The sequence below is a fragment of the Lissotriton vulgaris genome, chromosome 1_1 (assembly GCF_964263255.1).
Source record: "Lissotriton vulgaris chromosome 1_1, aLisVul1.2, whole genome shotgun sequence".
Classification (NCBI taxonomy): Eukaryota; Metazoa; Chordata; class Amphibia; order Caudata; family Salamandridae; genus Lissotriton; species Lissotriton vulgaris.
Genome location: NC_141685.1, coordinates 2,020,493,632 through 2,020,512,567, shown reverse-complemented (window position 1 = coordinate 2,020,512,567; position 18,936 = coordinate 2,020,493,632). Strand labels below are relative to the sequence as shown.

General features: G+C 41.1%; 1 protein-coding gene across 1 annotated transcript in view; it reads left to right on the top strand.

Annotated features, from left to right (window-relative positions):
- Positions 1-14,850, top strand: part of BMAL2 (basic helix-loop-helix ARNT like 2) — a 191,730-nt gene extending 176,880 nt beyond the window's left edge. The window contains exons 14-17 of the mRNA XM_086920187.1: positions 297-405; positions 5,546-5,609; positions 6,687-6,795; positions 12,039-14,850. Coding sequence (XP_086776313.1) covers positions 297-405; positions 5,546-5,609; positions 6,687-6,795; positions 12,039-12,175 — 419 coding nt within the window. The 3' untranslated portion in view covers positions 12,176-14,850. The remainder of the gene's footprint in view (positions 1-296; positions 406-5,545; positions 5,610-6,686; positions 6,796-12,038) is intronic.
- Positions 14,851-18,936: the final 4,086 nt, after the last annotated feature.

Sequence of the window (18,936 nt, the reverse complement as noted above, 5' to 3'; positions counted from 1 at the left end):
CCCTGAGAACAAGGATGTGCCACCTCTGCATCCACATGTGTTTTTGTGCAAGAAGGGACAACTTCCGGCACAAAAAAAATCATCAACGCAACGCAGGCACATGCAGAACTCAAGCCTTCCTATCCCTAGGAACGGATGGCTAGAATGTTTGATTGTTACTTGTTTGAAAGGGTCACTGAGTGAAACCAAGATTGTAGGGGGGGGGGGGTGCGAAGCCACACTGTAGTGCCACTCAATCGTCTCGTATTGCCCACCACTAAGCTGCATAACTTAATATGTACTTGACTTTGTTTCAGGTACCTCCAAACAACCCTTTCTTAATATGCCAGGAATGTTGAGCGGAACAGTACTCGGTGCTGGAAGCATAGGAACCGACATCGCAAATGCAATCCTAGACTTAGAAAGGTAATTTCACTCCAAATGTTGAAATACTTGATGCTGGTCTTCCTTTATTTGTTTTAATGTATATTTACTTTCTGTAGTTAGATCCATTACCTTTTTTTTTTCAACACAAATTATTTTCTTTGTTGCCATCATGCATTATTTTAATTCTCTTTTCATGGCATTACGTGTCCTTTCCCAGCGTTTTGATTTGCCATTCCTATAATGGACTTCCGTACGGTTCAATGCGGGGTTTCCCAGGGCTCCTCTCTTTCCCCCCTGTTATTTAATTTGTATATCCCCCCTCTCATCTTCGCCCTCCAACAGCTGGAGGTCTCCGTCTACAACTATGCGGATGACCTCCAGCTCATCTTTTCCCTATCTTCTTCCCCCGAGTCAATATCCAATTTCCAGTCTGTTATGAACTTCATCCAGGACTGGATGAATCACAACCACCTGAAGCTAAACCCCGACAAAACGGAGTTGGTGCTAACAGGTGGTTGTTCTAGTCCCTGGTCTTCTCTCTTCTGGCCCCCCTCCTTAGGCCCCCCCGATTCCTTCTTCCTCTGTAAAAACTCTTGGATTCAAACTGAATGACCAACTTTCCCTTCATTCCCAAGTCAGCTCTGTTGTATCCTCATCCTTTCTCTCCCTCCGCACTATCCGCAAAGTCTCTCGGTTCTTCTCTCCCTCCGCACTCAAACTCATAGTCCTGGGGATGGTTACCTCCCGCCTCGATTATGGCAATGCCCTCTACTGTAGCATGCCCGCATACAACGTGCGACATCTCCAGCTGGTCCAGAACCAGGCGGCCCGCCTGGTATTCAATTTGTCCAAATCACACCACGTCACGCCCCTCCTCAAGGCCCTACACTGGCTCCCCATACTGGAACGAGCCCAGTTTAAGCTGGGCTGCATCATTTTTAATGCCCGGTCCGGCTCTGCCCCTGCTTTTATCACTTCCGAAATTCACTCCTATGTTCCTCCCAGGGAGCTACGTCATCTACCCAACAACTGCTCGTAGTTCCCCGATTTAAACGCAAAAAATAGGGAGGCTCCAAATTCTCCACTCTCGCTCCTGCTTTCTGGAACTCCCTCCCGGCGCACCTAAGATCCTGCCCCCAGTACACACTCTTCCGCAAGGCACTTAAAACCTTTCTTTTTACACAAGCCTTCTCACCTTAAAACCCCTTCTGTGATCCTGTCTTTCTCCCCCGCAGGGTTTTAGTACTTTACAGCGCCATGAAACCGCTCGGTGTACTCGCGCTTAAGAAATATTTTAAACTCAAACTCTATAGAGATGGTCTTGAGCATGCTCATCGTGGCCCAGAGTTCTTCTAAATAGGAAGCAACCCCCCACTTCCATCACCTGGGAAGAAGGAGATCTGTTCACAGCATCACAGCATGGCGTCACGTTGGGCTGGTCCCCCTTGGATCGTGTCAGTCTCATGGTGGTGGGTGGGGAAGAGCAGGATCCTCTTAGGAGCTCACACCGTGGACCTGGTTGATTATTAAACCTCTAGTTTCCATGTAGCAGATTTTTGTTAGCAACATTTGGAGAGGCCGCACTCTTGTGTGCATGTACCTTTAGCCCACACTGCACAAACTCAGCTGGGTGCTAGGGAAGTAGCGCCTTTAGATCTGGTCCCTGTGCATTGAGTATCGAAATAAAGTTCAAGGGCGGAAAGCAGGAATACAGTGGACACATTTTCTTGAAGCGAGGTGCCCATTTCCAGTCAGCACAGAGTATGCCTGGGCATGCTAGTAATGTGTGAGAAGCATATACCACAAGGCTTTATCAGTAGGGTAAGGTGGCAGGTGTAGATCAGTCAAATTTAAAGTGCAGGTTAAGTTACTGATGTAGTTGTAATTCTCTTTGGATTTTGTTTTAGAACACAACTTTGAAAGTGTATTTGACGCATTGTAAATTTCTCCAGTATCGTTTGAATACTGAGACTTATCTGTCAAATATTTTGGGACGGCTGCTGCTCTCCTTCAAAACCAGCATTGTTCAAGTTACGTTTCCTACCAGCGCTTTATTTATAAAATTATTTGATTTAGGAGAGAGGGGCCCGAAAGATGCTGTAATCCCTTCCATTGTAAGAAATAATCACATGGCATTTAACAACTAAAAATCCACATGACCAGCACTTTTATAAATAGCTCTGTCTAGATATCGTTTAAACATCAAATCTATGCTAAAGCCCTTCATCACTAACCAAATTGAAAAGGCAAGCAAGTTACTAAGTATGGGCGAAAAATCCGTTCCGCTCGCGGAATTTGTGGGTTTTCGACAATTTCGCGATCCGCGAAATTGCCGAAAAATCAGCAAATCCGCTCGCGGGTGGATTTTTTTAGAAGCCCCGCTCTTTGGCCCCGCCGCACACACTAGTGGTGTGCACCGTTTTCCCGCCCGGACCCACTATGATGGACAGCTCACTCAAGGGACCCCAGCGCTGGGCAGGTGTGCTTTCTCCCCGTATCTACCATTGAAAAGTAGCTGTGATGCCTGATGGAGGCCTCTGCATCCTTGACTTTCACGAGTGCAATCCCCGTGAAGTTCCCATGACCAGGAGCTTCTTTCTCCTCGTCTTCTGCTCTGATCGGTCTCTGACTTTTTATACACACAAGAGGCATGTGAACTCACATAGAAGTCCCGCCCATTTGGCCCCGCCCAAACACTAGCAGTGTGCACCGTCTTCCCGCCATTTACCCACTATGATGGACAGCTCACTCAAGGGACCCCTGCACCCTACGGCGCGATGGCATAGTAACACACACATGGTCACTGGAGACAACTCTTCTGGCCCTTTACGCAGCTGCAGTGTAAGAAAAGCACTATACATTTACCCAACGAGGTAGCACTTACTGAGTAGCCAGTAGAAGTATAGAAAGTACAGTCTATTTGTGCAAAACTATAAATCCGCGAGTTCGCAAATTTTTTCGCAAACTCGCAGATATTTTTTGCAATTTTGCGCAAATTTGCGGACGGCAAATCCGCAAAATTCGCCCATACTTACATATTACCTAAAGTGCTTTTCAAAATCATTCGTGATTTTACCAGCCAGGCATGTGCTCTGTTCCATTTAGTGCAAACAGAACAATTGATGGACAGAATGCAGAACAATGTCATACATTCACCCCAGTACAGAGATCTGGGCCTAAATCCATAGTTTTTTTGCTCACAATGCCATTCCAGTTTGGACCCAGCCATATGCAAATCAGTCTTGACCCTGTGCCCAATGGGAACAGTCCAGCCCCAACTGCCAGGCTAGGACCGGTTTCGGCCTTTCGGCCCTTATCAGCAAGGATAGCTTGACTCCAGTGGCATGGAGAGCACTGGCCCATGTCTGTGCATTTTTAGTGTCACAGGAACAGTGTGACTCTCTCTCCATTTGTTTTCAGGAGAACATTTTTCTGTTCTGCTTAAACTTCAACACTCCAACCATTACAGACACTTTTGACATCACTAGTGCTGCTGATATGGGAGTAGAAGGGACACCTACACAGAACTTGTGCAAACCCTTCTCTCTGGAGGAGGTCCAGAGATCTCTGGACTTGACAAAATCATGCACCCTGTAGATATTTGTCCTCCCAGAGTCATGGCTTCACTCTCTAGATATCTTGCTCCGGCTATTCAATTATGTTTAATCTAACTGTGGAAAGGGGTACTATTCCCTCTGGAAAGACGCACAAGTCCTACCTATCCTAAAAAAAGGTAATTTGGACCCGACCACTATATCTAGTTACCACCCCATATCCTTGTTTTCCCTTTTGGTAAAATTGTTAGAAGCTTTAAACAACAAACAATTGAGACCCTATCTTGAAAAGAATCAAATTCTGGATCCTTCGCAGTCCGTATTTAGACCTGGCCATCGCGCGTAAAATGCCCTTCTGGTCCTCACCGACTCTTTGAGACTCTCACTGGATGCAGGAACTCCTTCTATGCATTGTGATTTTGGATCTTTCTGAGGACTCACCCTAAGTTCCTTCCTAAATTGATTTCTGATTTTCATGTTAATCAGACAATAACTTTACCTATGTTTTTTCAACATTCTTCCTTCCGGCGGAGAGGTCTCTTCATTCCCTGGATGTGAGAAGGGTGTTAAAATTCTACTTAGATAAGACCAAGGACATTCGTAGGTCAGACCAATTGTTTGTCAATTATGGTAAGGTCAGGATGGGTCTTGCCACCTCTAAACAGTCTATCTCTAGGTGGATTGTGCCCTGTAACCAGTTATGTTACCAAAAGGCTAACAAGACCTTAAAAAGCAAGCTTAAGGCTCAATCCACCAGGGGCAAAGCGGTTACAACGGCTTTGCTACAGAATGTTCCCATTGCAGATATCTGTAGGGCTGCCACTTGGAAGTCGGTCCATACCTTTGCCAAGCACTATTGCCTGGACGCTGATGCCAGGGCAGACGCTCAGGTTGGGCAGGCTTCGTTGAGAAATCGGTTTGCACAGTAATGGTTTTGCCTGTTTCCTCCACCGCTGGTTTGGTTTGTTGGGATGGGCTTGCCATTCTATTCACAAGATTATGACTATACACAGAGATCCCCTACTACAGAAGGAGTAGTTTCTTACCTGTAACTCCAGTTCTGTTGTAGGGGTATCTTTGTTATAGTCATAAGCACAGCCCTCCTCCCCGGTGGATGAAACGATAATGTACTGAATGCTACTGCCTGGCTTCATACACCTTCAAAAAGAACTGAAAGTAAAAGGCCTTTGGCTGTGCATCCTGGGATACCGGGGGTCTCCTGGGATACCGAGGGTCTATGGAGAGTTCCTTAAAGGCACGGTATCCCTTTTCTAGACACATAATGGCAGCCTATGGGGCTTGTTTGTCCAACCCTTCCTCTCTATCATGACAAAGGATTTTTGTGAAGGGGAGTTTCTCTAGGTGTGAAACTTTACAACGTGTGTAAAATTTAATTTTATTTGGCTATCTTTTTTACTTCGAGATGAAGTTCTGGCCAATGTAGCCTTGTAGTTTTAGGCTGCATTATCTGTCTTTGATTTTCTCTTAAGTGTGGGTCAAATCCGCAATATATAAAAATCGCAATATATAAAAATCGCAAAAATAACATGAATAAATTAAATAATGCCAGTTGTGCCTGCACATATTCTGAGTAACTCATAATGACCTTTTTTGTTCTTTTTCAGGTTACAGTCTCCAAGCAAGAGTGAGTTTAATCCAAGTGATTTGCTGAAGAACGCCCCCACAATTGTAAGTGCAAAAGAACGTGATGTGCATTTCACTCAAGTCTTTCACAATCATTTGTTGTTGAATGTCTCCCGATTATGTCTTAAGCGGTAAAGTGTATGAATATACGCACAATTCTTAAGATCCAACATAGATGACCTGGGTTCCCTAGTTTTACCAATGAAAATATATTTATAATACTTACAGGCATAAAAAACAGACGAGTAGGAAGACAAGGCATCTTAAAAGGTGTGTTCACCTGCTCTGCAGCGTAGCAAAAGAAGAATAAAATAAGACTATGATGTGGCAGCCCATGTCATGTTGGGAACCGTGCACACCATGCATTTGCGTGCATACAAAATGTCACAAGCGCTTTTTTGCTTTTTGTTTACCGATTCGAGTTGAATCTGTAAAAAAAAAAAAAAAAAATTGGCAGAAGCATTATTTTTTTATGAAAGTTGGTGGGATTATCCAAAATGTAGGGGGTGAAAGCAACAGAGTGCTGGCAGTGGGAAGCAGTTTTCATAGGTGAAGCAACGGATGGTGTGGGTGGGGGGTGTGTGGAGAAATACAAGTGGGCGAGAGAGTTCAACATAGAGTGTGATGAAGAGAAAAGCAAACAGGCAAGATGGAGACCAAGATGGAGTGGAAGGGCAGAGAGAAGCACAGGAAGGAGACATCTGGAAAGCACATGCACTCTTGTGGAGTGTTTAAGACAAAAGAAAAAACTTTGTTCGCTAAAATTGAGCATTGGAAGCGTAAATTGTCAGTGCCCCAGAGGAGGAGGTACAGACATAAGATGGACAATACAAGTCATTGAATACGTAGCAGGCAAATGAAAGTGGCAGTAAAGCCAACCAATGATAGGCAATGGGCAAGCCTTAAACCCCCTTATATTATGTATTTCGCAACCAGACAGCTGTGCAGTCTAAAGGTCTAAAAACAAAGTTAGTTTTACAATTTTTTATTTTTTTATTTTTTTAAATTTGCATGTTTACAACAAAAATACCTTGGTTAGTACCACTGCTTTGAGTCAGGGCTCCGTTTTGGAGGCAAACAGCGAATTAACATTTCAATTTCATTTTTTAAAAATTCTTTTAGGTACCGAAGAAGGAGATGATTGAATTGTATCCGTCCGAAATTGAAGAGTTTGAGTCCTCGAGCCAAGGGCAGTGCTCATCTTCATTCACAAATCATCAAAACCTCCTCAGTAAGATGCCTTTAAATTGTGCATTAGTAAAAATGTTGCTTCTCATGATGTAAGCCTTATAAAACGCATACAAAATACCTGCTACTAGAGGGGCACATAGTGCAGAATGTAAACCTAATGAATGCAGGGACGTCTTTCTGCAGATTTTTTTCTTTCTTTAAAAGGAGCCTAATCAATCCAGATTTGAGAGAAAGCCTTCAATTGCATTGGCTAAGTGAAATGGTTTGCTTTTTCCCATGCACAGCAAAGGCCAGAGTAGCAAAATCACTTTCATTAAGACGAGAAGCCATTTTCCTTCTGTAGACTTTCCACTTACTTAAATAGATACCTTTCTTAGAGCCTTGGTTTACTAAACGGTTGTGGAAGGGCAACCATGTGTTGAAAATCGGATTTTCCGGATGTGTGTCATCCACGAATTCCACTACAACACTTCTGAATCGGCCTACAAAGACACAGGCAAGCAAATTAAGTTTGTGTATTTGCCCAGAAACGGGATGGGAGGGGATAGCATAATTGCTGCGTGTGAGACTATTTTCTTATGACTGACATTTGCCTGCATATGCAGGGAAAACTCTTTGTGAATGAAAAAACTGAGAAAGGACTACACTTCATCATTCACAAAGAGTTAAGCTACAACTGTGCGCAACAACTGTGCACCGTCATATCTTGCATTCGTATACATACAAAGGGCGATGGGAGGAATGCTTGCATCAGGTCTAACCACTAGCAATCCCCCAGGGTAGCATTCCAGCCCAATGGTCTTTTGCCCACCATACCACCTCAGATTATACTGAGTCATATGGAAATCAGTCTTGGTCCCACTACAATAGGAAGAGTCCAGCCCCGAAATCTAGATTTGAAAAAACCTCTGGGACTGAGAGCACTGTGTGTAGCTTCATTTATGCCCTGATAAGCATCCTCCTGCTAGTACTCGGACTACTACAGGCTCAGTTCTCTCTAATACATTGGAAGGTATAAATGACAAAATAAAGAGCTCATATCTAACAAATATAATTGATTGTAGTGTTAACAGTGTTTATGAATTGGCCTCAACTGCAAAAAAAGAACTCGAGAAAGAGCATGCCTACTTATTTTCCTGAGGTTTCCTCATTCTAATGATTACTTTTGAATTGTATTTTATTTTTAAATTTTTTTATTGATTTTAGAATACAACAAAATACATACTACTTAATTTACTTTTGAATTTGTGTCATCTTAAAAATGTTGAGCAGAGAGAGGCCTCTTATCTCCGGGAGGTTCTATTCTCCAGGGGGTTCCCTCTAGTTAGTGTTTTGCTAGCAGAGCTAGACTGAGAAACTCAGTTCCTCAGATTAAAGGAAAGCACCGTTTCTCCTTCCTGAAGACCTCTGGGTCCTCTTTTAGTTTCCTAATTTGGGAGAAATCTAACTGGGATGCCAAATTTGTTAACATTGTGTTGCTCCACCTACACCTGGGCAATATCTCAATATTCAGCTGTTGACACAAATCTTTCTCCTTTCTGGCCATGATGCTTCAGAACTTCAGTGATAATGGAGGTGCAGGTCATGTGTGTGCCCCTGAAAATTTAAGTTTGGCGACTGGATAAACAAAATTATCACAGCTGTGTGGAGGGCAGGCAATGTTTTTGTGGAAGCGGGCAACTTCTGCCCCATCAAAACATGTACTCCTGGCTCCCAACTTGGGCGGAGCCAAAACCCACTCTTCCGATGCTCACATAATTGTTTGGCGAGCGCTGCACTTTGAAGCCAAAACATAAAAAGAAAAAATAGATCTGGAGCAGCAGCAATGTCTTTTTAAACTGAGTCACCCAACAAAATGGACCAAAAGCCTCTACTAGAACTCCATACTCAAGCTATGTTCTTGTAAAACAATCCGATAAACATTGCATTTGCTCCTGTAGAACAGAATACTTTTCTACGGCATAACTTCGTAATTTGCTTTATTGTTGTTTCTTTTTTCAAATGCACATCTAGTTTATTGATCCAACTGCGTCCCTCTTGATTTGATGCAATAAGTTCAAACTCAGCATTTAGTGGGCAACAAATGATCGAAATGCATTTAGTTTATTTTGTGTAATCTGGTAAAATAGCTCAGTGAGGTAACCCATCTACTGCAGAGATCTGTGTGTAACCTGATGTTCAGAGTTTAGATCTAGCGTGTGCCACTCAACCTATCATCCATTCGAGATTGATAAAATGATTAGTTAATAATAGCACCCTTTCTGAAAGTCTGGAAACCTTTATATTTGCCATGTGTACTACATAAAGTGTAGCACTTATCATTATTATCTAAATTAAAGCAAATGAGTACACATGCAATAGCAGTTTATTGTTAGAAAACCCTCCTGTAAATTATGTCCTCCTTACCAGTTCAGACCAAATAATATACCATCAATGTGGATTCTTATCTGATGGCGGTTTCCTTCTAACGTGTTTATTCCTTTTGCAAGAAAGAATCCCCAGTGTATCACTGCAGACGTGTCCTTGTTAAGAGCATTCCATCTACAGAGACACATTTAAGATTGTCTTACATGCTTGTAAGAGTTTGAGGAAAGGCTTAGCTCAAGCATCAATGTGATATTGTGAGGATTTAGACCTTTGGTAAACTTTGAGATTCTCAAGCACCTCAGTTGAGGGATTGTGCACACAGCAATAGGTTTCTACACAGGAAATTTGTTATGAATATGTTTTTCTTCTTAGTTTTTGATCCGTGAGGTAGAGGAAAAATACCTCTGGAAAATGTAGATTTACTTCTACGGATATCTGTTGGCTCAAATTATTTCAGTGGTGTATTATTGCTCGCTTTTATGAGGAGTGTTCCAAATTGTGTCTCTTGCTAATCCTGCGATGGTCTCACACTCGAGGACATTTCCTGGCCAGAGATTTGACCTCTTTCAAAATTACTAATGACTCCGCAAGTTTCATCATTGGCTTATTCAACAGCCAGTTTAGTTCCTTTTTACCAATAGCAATACCACTTTTAAGGTGCCAGGCCCCTGCAAGCCCTGTTTCTGTGGTATACTCCTACCAGAGATCTGCGATCATCCTCGGCTTATCTGGTAAGGGTGCCCAGATACAACAAAGCCAGAACTGGGGGTAGATCCTTTAGGGTCGCAGCGGCCAAATTATGGAACAGCCTGCCCATTGACATACGCCAGATCCCTCAACTTCTTCCATTTAGGAAGCGCATCAAGACCTGGCTTTTCCCTTAGACCTCCCCGCCCTTACATACTTTCGGTCTCTTCTTCAGTAGAGTATTCTCCAGCGCCAGGAAGCCTGCAAGGTATCAGCTGCGCTATATAAATAATTAAAATAAATAATAAATAAATAATAAGGGTAACATTCTCCTTTTTCGGTCTGGCGTTAGCCAAGACCTTTTGTTTTTAAAACACATATGTGTACAATATAGTTGTTTAAAGGTGCTTTCAGCTAGATTTCTCAATTTCACCATTTTGTGACGTGTTAACGTTTTGTTTCCACCCACTGCAACATACACATGGGACATGGTTACCTCTTCAGCCACTGGATAACATCACTTTGAGTTGGAGCATTTTGCTCTTTCGCAAGGAGCACATCCACACACAAGCTAGTTCCCCTCTGTGCAAATGTTTTTTTTAAATCTATTACATTGATGTTGCCTTGTTGTTTAGAGTCTCATGTGACAGTAGGGCTCTATGCCAGATGTGAGCACAGGCCACATTCCATGCTCTGACAGTTCCTGTTTCCTGCCAGTGATTCCTTTTGGAGTGTCCTTTAATTACTGCTTGACTGCTTATTTCACAGCATCACAGATTGTCCCCATTTGAAACGAGTTTGTATTATGTTATTGAAAGTTTCAATATTATACAAGCAAACAATTCTTAAGAACACGTTTATTCATTTTTTTTGTATAGTATTTTATTGAGTTTATCAGAACATCATGCGTTAACTGGCAACCCATTACTACAGTTGTCGCTTTTCCGCGTCCCTTCCTTCCCCCTCCCTCTAGGGCCACCTCTTCCCTTAGTAATATTTCCTTTGGTGGTGGTAGCTACTTCATAGGTCTAATTTCACACGCCACTTGTCCTCATTCTCATTTTGGTTATCTATGTGTAGCCAGGGCCATTCCCATGCATCCTCTGTTTCTCCTGCGACCTTCAGTCTTTAGTTAGTTCTCTCCCCCCCCCCTCCCCACTGCTCCATATTTCATTGTCATTTTTGAGCCAAGCTCTACCTTTGTATATCATCTTTTCTAATTCGTAGTAAATGTTAATTTCTCGTTCCCATTCTCACGCCTTCGGTGTAATTGTGGTGCCCCATTTAAGGGCTAATTACCGTTTAGCAGGCAAAAGCCCAAATTAATGAGGAGTTTCTAGAACACATTTATTCTTGCCTCAATTTCACTAATAGTTCTTTAATGAACTTTGCCCAGGAAGAAAATCAGCCTTATTGTATTTAATTTGAAGCATTTGCAACACTTTTTTTTCTTTCCCTCTGTCTTTTTTTCTTTCCTACCTTCTTTCTTTGTTTCTCTTTCCTTCTTTCTTTATTTTATTCTTTCATTCCTCTTTCCTTCTCTCTTCTCTTTTCTTTTCTTCCTTCCATTATTTAATTGTTTCCTTCTTTCTTTCTTTTTCATTTAATTCCTTCTTTTTTACATCCTTCTTTCTTGCTTTTCTTTTTTCTTTAATTCCTTCTTTTCTTCGGGAGCTGCTCTCTAGGTCTTGTGCCTCAACATGATGCTTTATGTCTATTAGGGAAACCTATGCAGTACCTCACAGAAAAACAGAGGATTTGAGGAAGCTCACAAAAGTAAAGTTGGGTCTAGAATAGAGGTTTCGAAAGTGTTGCATTTTTAGGCATTAATGCTAGTAAAGCAGAGATGCAAAACGTATTCAGCCACTTCACTGGTTTGCTAGTTTCATGAATCATTCATTCAGGAGGCATCAAGGGACGACTTGTGGTCAAGGTAGTTCAACGTGACCGAGGCAAAAGAAACAGGAGTGGATTCAGGAGTGTGAGGCTTTCTGTGGGCAGCATTCTCTTTCAGTAATGTGTAAATTGGAATGCTGCCACCCATCAAGGCTTACTAGTGTATGGAATCCAATGGAAAAGCACTCTTTCTGAGTCTGTTAGGTTGAAGGTATGCAAGCCAGCTGACATGGCCTCCAGAAAACACGAAAAGGAAAAAGTTTAAAAATCTAAAAACATTGTTTTTGTAAACCTTTGGTGAGGTTCAATTTGTGACTTCAGTTTGTTTTGTAGGTGATACTTCGCAGCTAGACCTTGACACAATGTGTGAAAATGATGAGACTGCAATGGCTGCCATCATGAACTACTTAGAAGCCGAAGGTGGCCTAGGGGACCCGGTGGACCTCAGCGATATGCAGTGGACCTTCTAGCTCACTTTTATTTTTTTTATTAATTTATGTTCGAGATCATGAATGATGAATGTGAAAGCCTTTCGTGCACAATATTCTCATGTACTGTATTTATTTTAAGGATTGTTTTTCATTTACAACCATGTCTACAGAATTGTATCCTTCTGAAATGTTAAAATTTGTTCACAAATGCGTCTTTTAGGACTTTATTTTGAGGAAAAAATTCTGGCCGGATTGCCTAAATTGCCCAGGCTATGGTAATTTGCCACAAGGATATATATATATATATATATATATATATATATATATATATATATATATATATATATATCACCATCTTACATATTTGTACAATGAATGTGTGTATTTTTTATTGTATAACTAGCACCACCCTGGGAGTTTATGCAATCCAGCCAGTGGTTTTGTTTGATCATAACGAATAAGGCAATACTTAACTACTGCTCTTGGGCAAGGCCTGAATGTTTGTAAAGTACATTTCTTGGTATTATTTAGAATTATTGTCCATATTATGAGGTAGCTGACATGCCAACCACACCGGATGATCAATACAATTATGATTTTGCTCAATGGACCCAATTCACAAACACATTAGTGCATGTAGGTGACTTTAGGTGCAAAATGCCTGAAGTATGAATAAAGATTCATATTAGTGATTCACACTACATGAATTTGTACCCATGAATCAATGTATTACATTTCAACCCCAAATTATAACATAATGACATAATATTAGTTTGGAGTATATCTTCTCACAGATGTATTCAAAGGAGGGGACACAGGCAAAAGGTTGTAAAAGTCTACACACTTGCAAGTTTATGGATATGCGCAAACGTTTTGCAATTAGTTTTTCCTCCATGAAAACAGGGAAGTAACAGCACAAAAATTGTGAGGTTGGTGGGAAGTGGTTTCTCTCTCCCTATTTATAGTACCTTACAGTAACCAGCAAATGTTCCTGCTATTGTGGAATAACCCACTAAAAGCAAACTTGCAGGATTACTAATGACGGAGATCATACGGAGTACCAGATCTTTTGTTTCTAATCAACATTCCAAGTTACCACCTTATCTCCCATCTCATAGATCCTGTGCTGAGATGTCACCTGGGCTGCTCTTGGGACACCAGCAGACACCTACTGAAACTTGAGGTTTAAGGACTTCAAGCACCTAAGCACTCCAGTATCACACGCAGCACGAAGCAAGGCATTGCTTCTCTAGACTAGTTATCTCACTTTCCAGCTGCATCAAAACTGTGTTGTGCTCTTTCTTCCTGCCTTGACTGAATGCAGATATGTTTTTTTGGGCCCTAAAAGGCCTCAGCTACCAAAGGTCCTTTCCTATGGAACACAGCCATAACTGGTCATTTGTATATATGTACTATTTGTTTTTGGTAATGAGTCATATTTAGAAGCTATCTTTACATAAACATACCTCACTGTGTCTCCGAACGGGAAACATCGTTTACAGCGCACGTGTTACAACGCGTGTCATTCCAACGCATTTTTTACATCGCAAAATCTATTACAACAAATGTCATTATATCGCATAATTCATTACATCGCATTCCCCAAAGTAATGCCCCAGTGGAGTTAGAATAGTAATTGCATTGTGCGTTGTAACATCATGCGTTGTAGTGAATTTTGCGATGTAAAAAATTTGTTGTAACGCGTGCGTTGCAAAGTTTCATATTCTCTCCAAACTAATAGATCGACAAGCAGATACTACTTTCTTCTGTAGAGCAGTCTTGTGAAACATGGAGAAGCTGGTCAGACTTGAACCATGTTTGATTCTGCCTTTTCTAATGGTCCTAGCAGATACGTATGATGCAGTTATGCACATTTCTCTGGAAACCAAAGTATGTTCAGTGAGGGCCCCTGTTAGGTCATGTATTAAACAGCTCTGCTCTTTTTTTTGTAAATGCAATCCACTGGACAGTGCACCTTACCAATTCATTGGTGAAATGTCCTCCCTGATAGTATAGTAGTATCATTCAGTTTACAGATGGGAGTGACCAGATATTGACAAAGACCGTCCTTTGCCAAGATATTTTGCACACAATTGAAAAACGACTAATCCTGTTGGATTTGATATGGAAATATGTTTTGGGAAAAACTTTAATATATAGTTCAGCAGTTGTTTTCTATCCTTGTAACTTTGTATTTTTTCCATGGTAAAATATTTAAAACAGTATTGCAAAAGTATTTAAATACAACATTAATTTAAGAGCTTCAATAATAAAATGACGAACAGTGTTACAACTATATGTGCAGGTGTGGCCATGCAAGTTTAAAATGAAGCAAGACTAATGTTAGAATATGTATGATTTCAAATTCGACACTCTTATTGCTTGTAATGCCTAAGTATTTTTATTTGAAATAAATACATGCCATTTTGGGGCATTTCGAATTGCCCATAAACCATGCTCATTTTCAGCAAAAGGTTTCCTAAGAATACTTGGCAATGTATCTCAAGTATTTCCTATAATAAAGAATTCTGGCCATTTTATTTCTAGTTTTGAGATTCGGCCACATTGTTCTACTGCTGTTAATTTGATCTTGTATGTGACATTATGTACCATTTAACCTATGTTGTTATTAAGCGCATCTTTAAAACTTTTGTTTGTATTGTAAATATTTGTGAATAAGAAAATAGAGTACGAAATAAATATATTTTTACACACCTTGTTTACTTTATTCATCCAAAGAAGGCTTTTCCATTCAAAAGAGTGATGCAAAGATCTACATACTGCGTGCATGGCTGTAATGAGCTAGCACCATAGAAAAGAACGGGGTTATTGTTCATATACTTAGAGAACAAATACTAGTATGTTGAAACTTCTACTGCTCAGTCCAAATAGACCCCAGAGTAAGAAGCAAAGGTGAGAAGAAGGTGGGGAATGAGAAACTACTTTTCCTTGCAGATAAAGTTGTGCGTCCAAGCCTATTATAAAGTACTGCTAAATTATGAGGCATAGAAATGATGGAATCTTGAGGCTTGCATTAAAATGTTTATGTAGAACTGGAGCATATGTAGGCTCCTTTTTTCTAAAAGGAGAAAACCATGGTGTGACCCACCGGGCAAGGTCTCAGAAGAAATGCTTGGTGTTTTTGCCAAGCAAGCAAGATCTTGTGCCCCAGGAGATCTTCAATGTGATTTTTTAATGAATCCTACGCAATAAAACGGCAAGAGCGGAGTGTGGGGTACGTCAGCCGTCTCCACTGCCCCCATTTCTTATTAAACTTCGTCGAACCATAGTTCTCCATCATCCGAGCCCTGTGTCTGCATCACATCACCACTCTTATGCTGACCATGCCCAGATTTATTTGTGTATCAACAGCTCGGATAATGATTTCACAGCCCCAACCCGCCGAAGGAACAACAGTTGTCTAAAACTTAATAGGGTAGGCTGTATGTTATATTTACCAACACATGGTACTTTTCGCCTTGCCACTACCTTTGCCAAAACAGCACAGAACCTCGGTGTGGTATGGAACTCCAGCTTACATTTTGAGGCCCATAGGTTTGATCAGCTTTCCTTTGTCTGTGGAAACAGAAACTAACACTACTCTGTTTGGACACAAAACATCATAAACTGATTAATTCTAAATTTGATAATGCTAATGCCATTTTGAGAAGAGTCTCTTGAGGGAAAATCTTCTTTATTCAGTCATCACCAACTTCATCCTTATAGAATCTTCTCACTTAACCTCTGACAGAACTGTCAACATTCTAAGGTCAGTACCAAGCGGTAGTGATAGGTAGAAAACAGCAGTTGAAATTGAGAGTGTATAGGGAACAAATAAAAGGGAGCACTCTAAAGAATGATTACAGATGTAGGTTACAATAATTACCAAATTTCTAAATATTAAACTTGCAACTCGTCACCCTCCTTAATAGGCTAAAGAATCATCTTAAATTGTAATATTCAAAATTCATGTCCCATCATAATCCCAAAGCCAAGCGGGAGCTCTCATGGCGCAGCCCTTTTCTCTCCAAATTCTCATCCTTTCTGGCACCTTCTATTTAACTGGAACACTTAGTTATATTGGAAGACCTTTGATTTATCTCTTTCTCCTGGGAATAGCTTGGGAATTGCTCTCGAACATTCGGTCATTCCGCCAAGTCTGGCGATTCTTCTGGGCAACAACATTCTATCCTACTCACTTTACTATGTGAGGTTCAAGAAAGGTACTCATGTCTGCATTCTTTAATCTAGGGAGTTTTACTCTTACCCAGTCGCTAGGTTTCAGATATGTGGTCTTAATTCCTTTAGAGATGTCACACCTTTGCTTGTACCTCAATTGGTCTTCTCTGATCCTGCTTTTCTAATCACATAAAAAGGAATCTTAACTCCCAACCCCATGGAAGCCATTTGAGTACTACCTTATCTTCCGCTAAGAGAAAAGAAGGGATACATCATTGTTACATTATTAGTGTAGTTATAGAAGTTCAAACCATTTCTTGCAATGCTCTTCGAATGGGTTCATGTTTCTTATATATTCTCTACATTATTTTACCATTGGGTTCACTCCTTAAACTAGACCATTAGCTCCAGACCAATGCAACAGTTTTACAATGCCAAATGGACATTTCATTCAAAACGAATGCCATACAGTTTGAGGTGAATAGTACCCCTATACTTAATGAGAACCTTGAGAATGTATTTACTGTAGAACACCTCTCTCAAGAATTCCACTAGCACCTTTATGGTAGTATCAGGGATGTACTTCAAGCTGATCCAACAGAAATGATAATCAATATCAATTTCTTTTAGAACCCCTTATGATCCACAGCTCCTAGGATACCCAAGACCTACTGTATCCGACGTCAATTGGGGGCTTTCACTGGTGTAAGGGAAGGCTTCCATCCGTTCTAGTTTTGTCACTAGCTGCACAACTATAACATAACGTGACACTACTTCCAATCCATGCCTAGCCACCGATAATTTGCTTTAAATTTGTTTTGAGTAAGGCTATGTCCTTCATGCGAGACATCAGTTCTCTTATCTCTAGGATTAGAAGGAGGATCTAACTTGTTTTCCTGGTTTGTTAAACTGTTATCTATACTGAGTTCATTCCTAACCACCCAGTATCTCGGTAAATCATCAGGAAGTTCCCTGTAATTTACAGGACAACCCTATAACACACTGCCCGATGGTCAGTTAGCTCTTGGTACCCTTACAAGCATGCCTTCAATTCCTCTTCTTTTAACCCGTCCATGCCAACAACAAACACTCTCTCCTTTGTCACACATTCGTCCTCCCCCACTTGTTTAATAGGCATTCAGGACAGACCGTCACCAGCAACATTTCTACTCCTGGTAAATATTCCAGTTTGAACTTTAATCCTTCCAAACCAAGGATAACCTAGAAATCCTACGAGTAGCTCACTCAGAACCCTTAAATGTGAACACATACGTTAGGGGTCTGAGGTCTGCACTAACAATAAAAAGAATTCCCCACAAAAATAAACCTAAAATGTCTGATTGCCCAATAACAAGCGAGTACTTCCCTTTCTTCTACAGAATAGTTGCAATCTCACTCACTGAACTTCTGCACTTTGGCTGGGAGAGTGGCCCCCACGTACTGGTATCTCTGGTCCTTTGCAATAGCTAGCTTAATGGATTCCAAAGAGGATTGACATTAGGGTGACAAACCAAACATCACAATAGCTGTCATAGTTTCTACCTTATTGGAAAATATTGGAATAATAAAATATAGCTGAGGTCAGTATGATAATTAAGAGGGCTTATGTAGAGCAGTGGTGGAGGTGGGGGGTGTTCCCGCTAATATCATTCAGTATTTTGAAGCCCTAATGGAAGAGATTAGCAATTCAAACTCTAAATCTGTTGGCCCTCGCTTGTCTAATCAGGGTACATTTTCGTCAAAAATATTAAATCAAGAAATTAATTGATTAGTTTGAAAACAACATTTACAGTTCTCTATGGGTCGTCAGCAGGAAATTAATCACCTCAAACGAGTAAGAAATAGCCGTAAATTCAGTGAAAGGAGAAAGGAGTACGACTCTAAGTGGCGTGGGTGGAGGGAAGCTGCAAGGGCCAAAGATTCTAGAAAGTATTGGCGCCTAATAGCGGAATATTGCGGCTCAATGCAGAATGCTCTGGCTATCCCGATCCGTGGGAAGGACTGGATGGATTATATCTCCCTATTATATAAGAACAGTCCAGTCGATCCTGTGATGATTGGAGTGGATGAGTCAACTTTTTGGGAATTTGGTCCCACGTCAGGCAATTAATTAGTGGGGTTTATAAAGAACGCCAGAACATCTGGCGTGCAAGGTCCGGACGGAATTCCGATTGTGTTAATTTAAAAGGAGGCAGCTGCGTGGGGAGCTCTTCCAACCCCGTTATTTAATTATTGCTTTCGAACTGGGAAAATTCCCCTTTCTTGGAAGGGGAGTGTTGTAGTCCCTTTGCACAAAAAGGGTCCGAATACTTTGCCATCCATCTTCAGACAGTTTACATTGCTGGATGCTTCGGGCAAATTATTTGCTGAAAGCATACTATGTCATCAGCAACATGGGCCCATGACCAGAATATCATACCGCCAAAACAAGCTGGTTTCAGAAAGAAACATAGTACTCTGGACAACATTGTGGCCCTCCAGACCATCGTAGAGAAATGTTTTTTTACGGTGCCAGTCTATACTGAATTTATTGATTTCTCCACGGTGTTTGATACAGTGGACTCCAAAACGCTGTGGAGAAAGCTCCTTCGTCTTGATATACCACATCATCAAATTACACT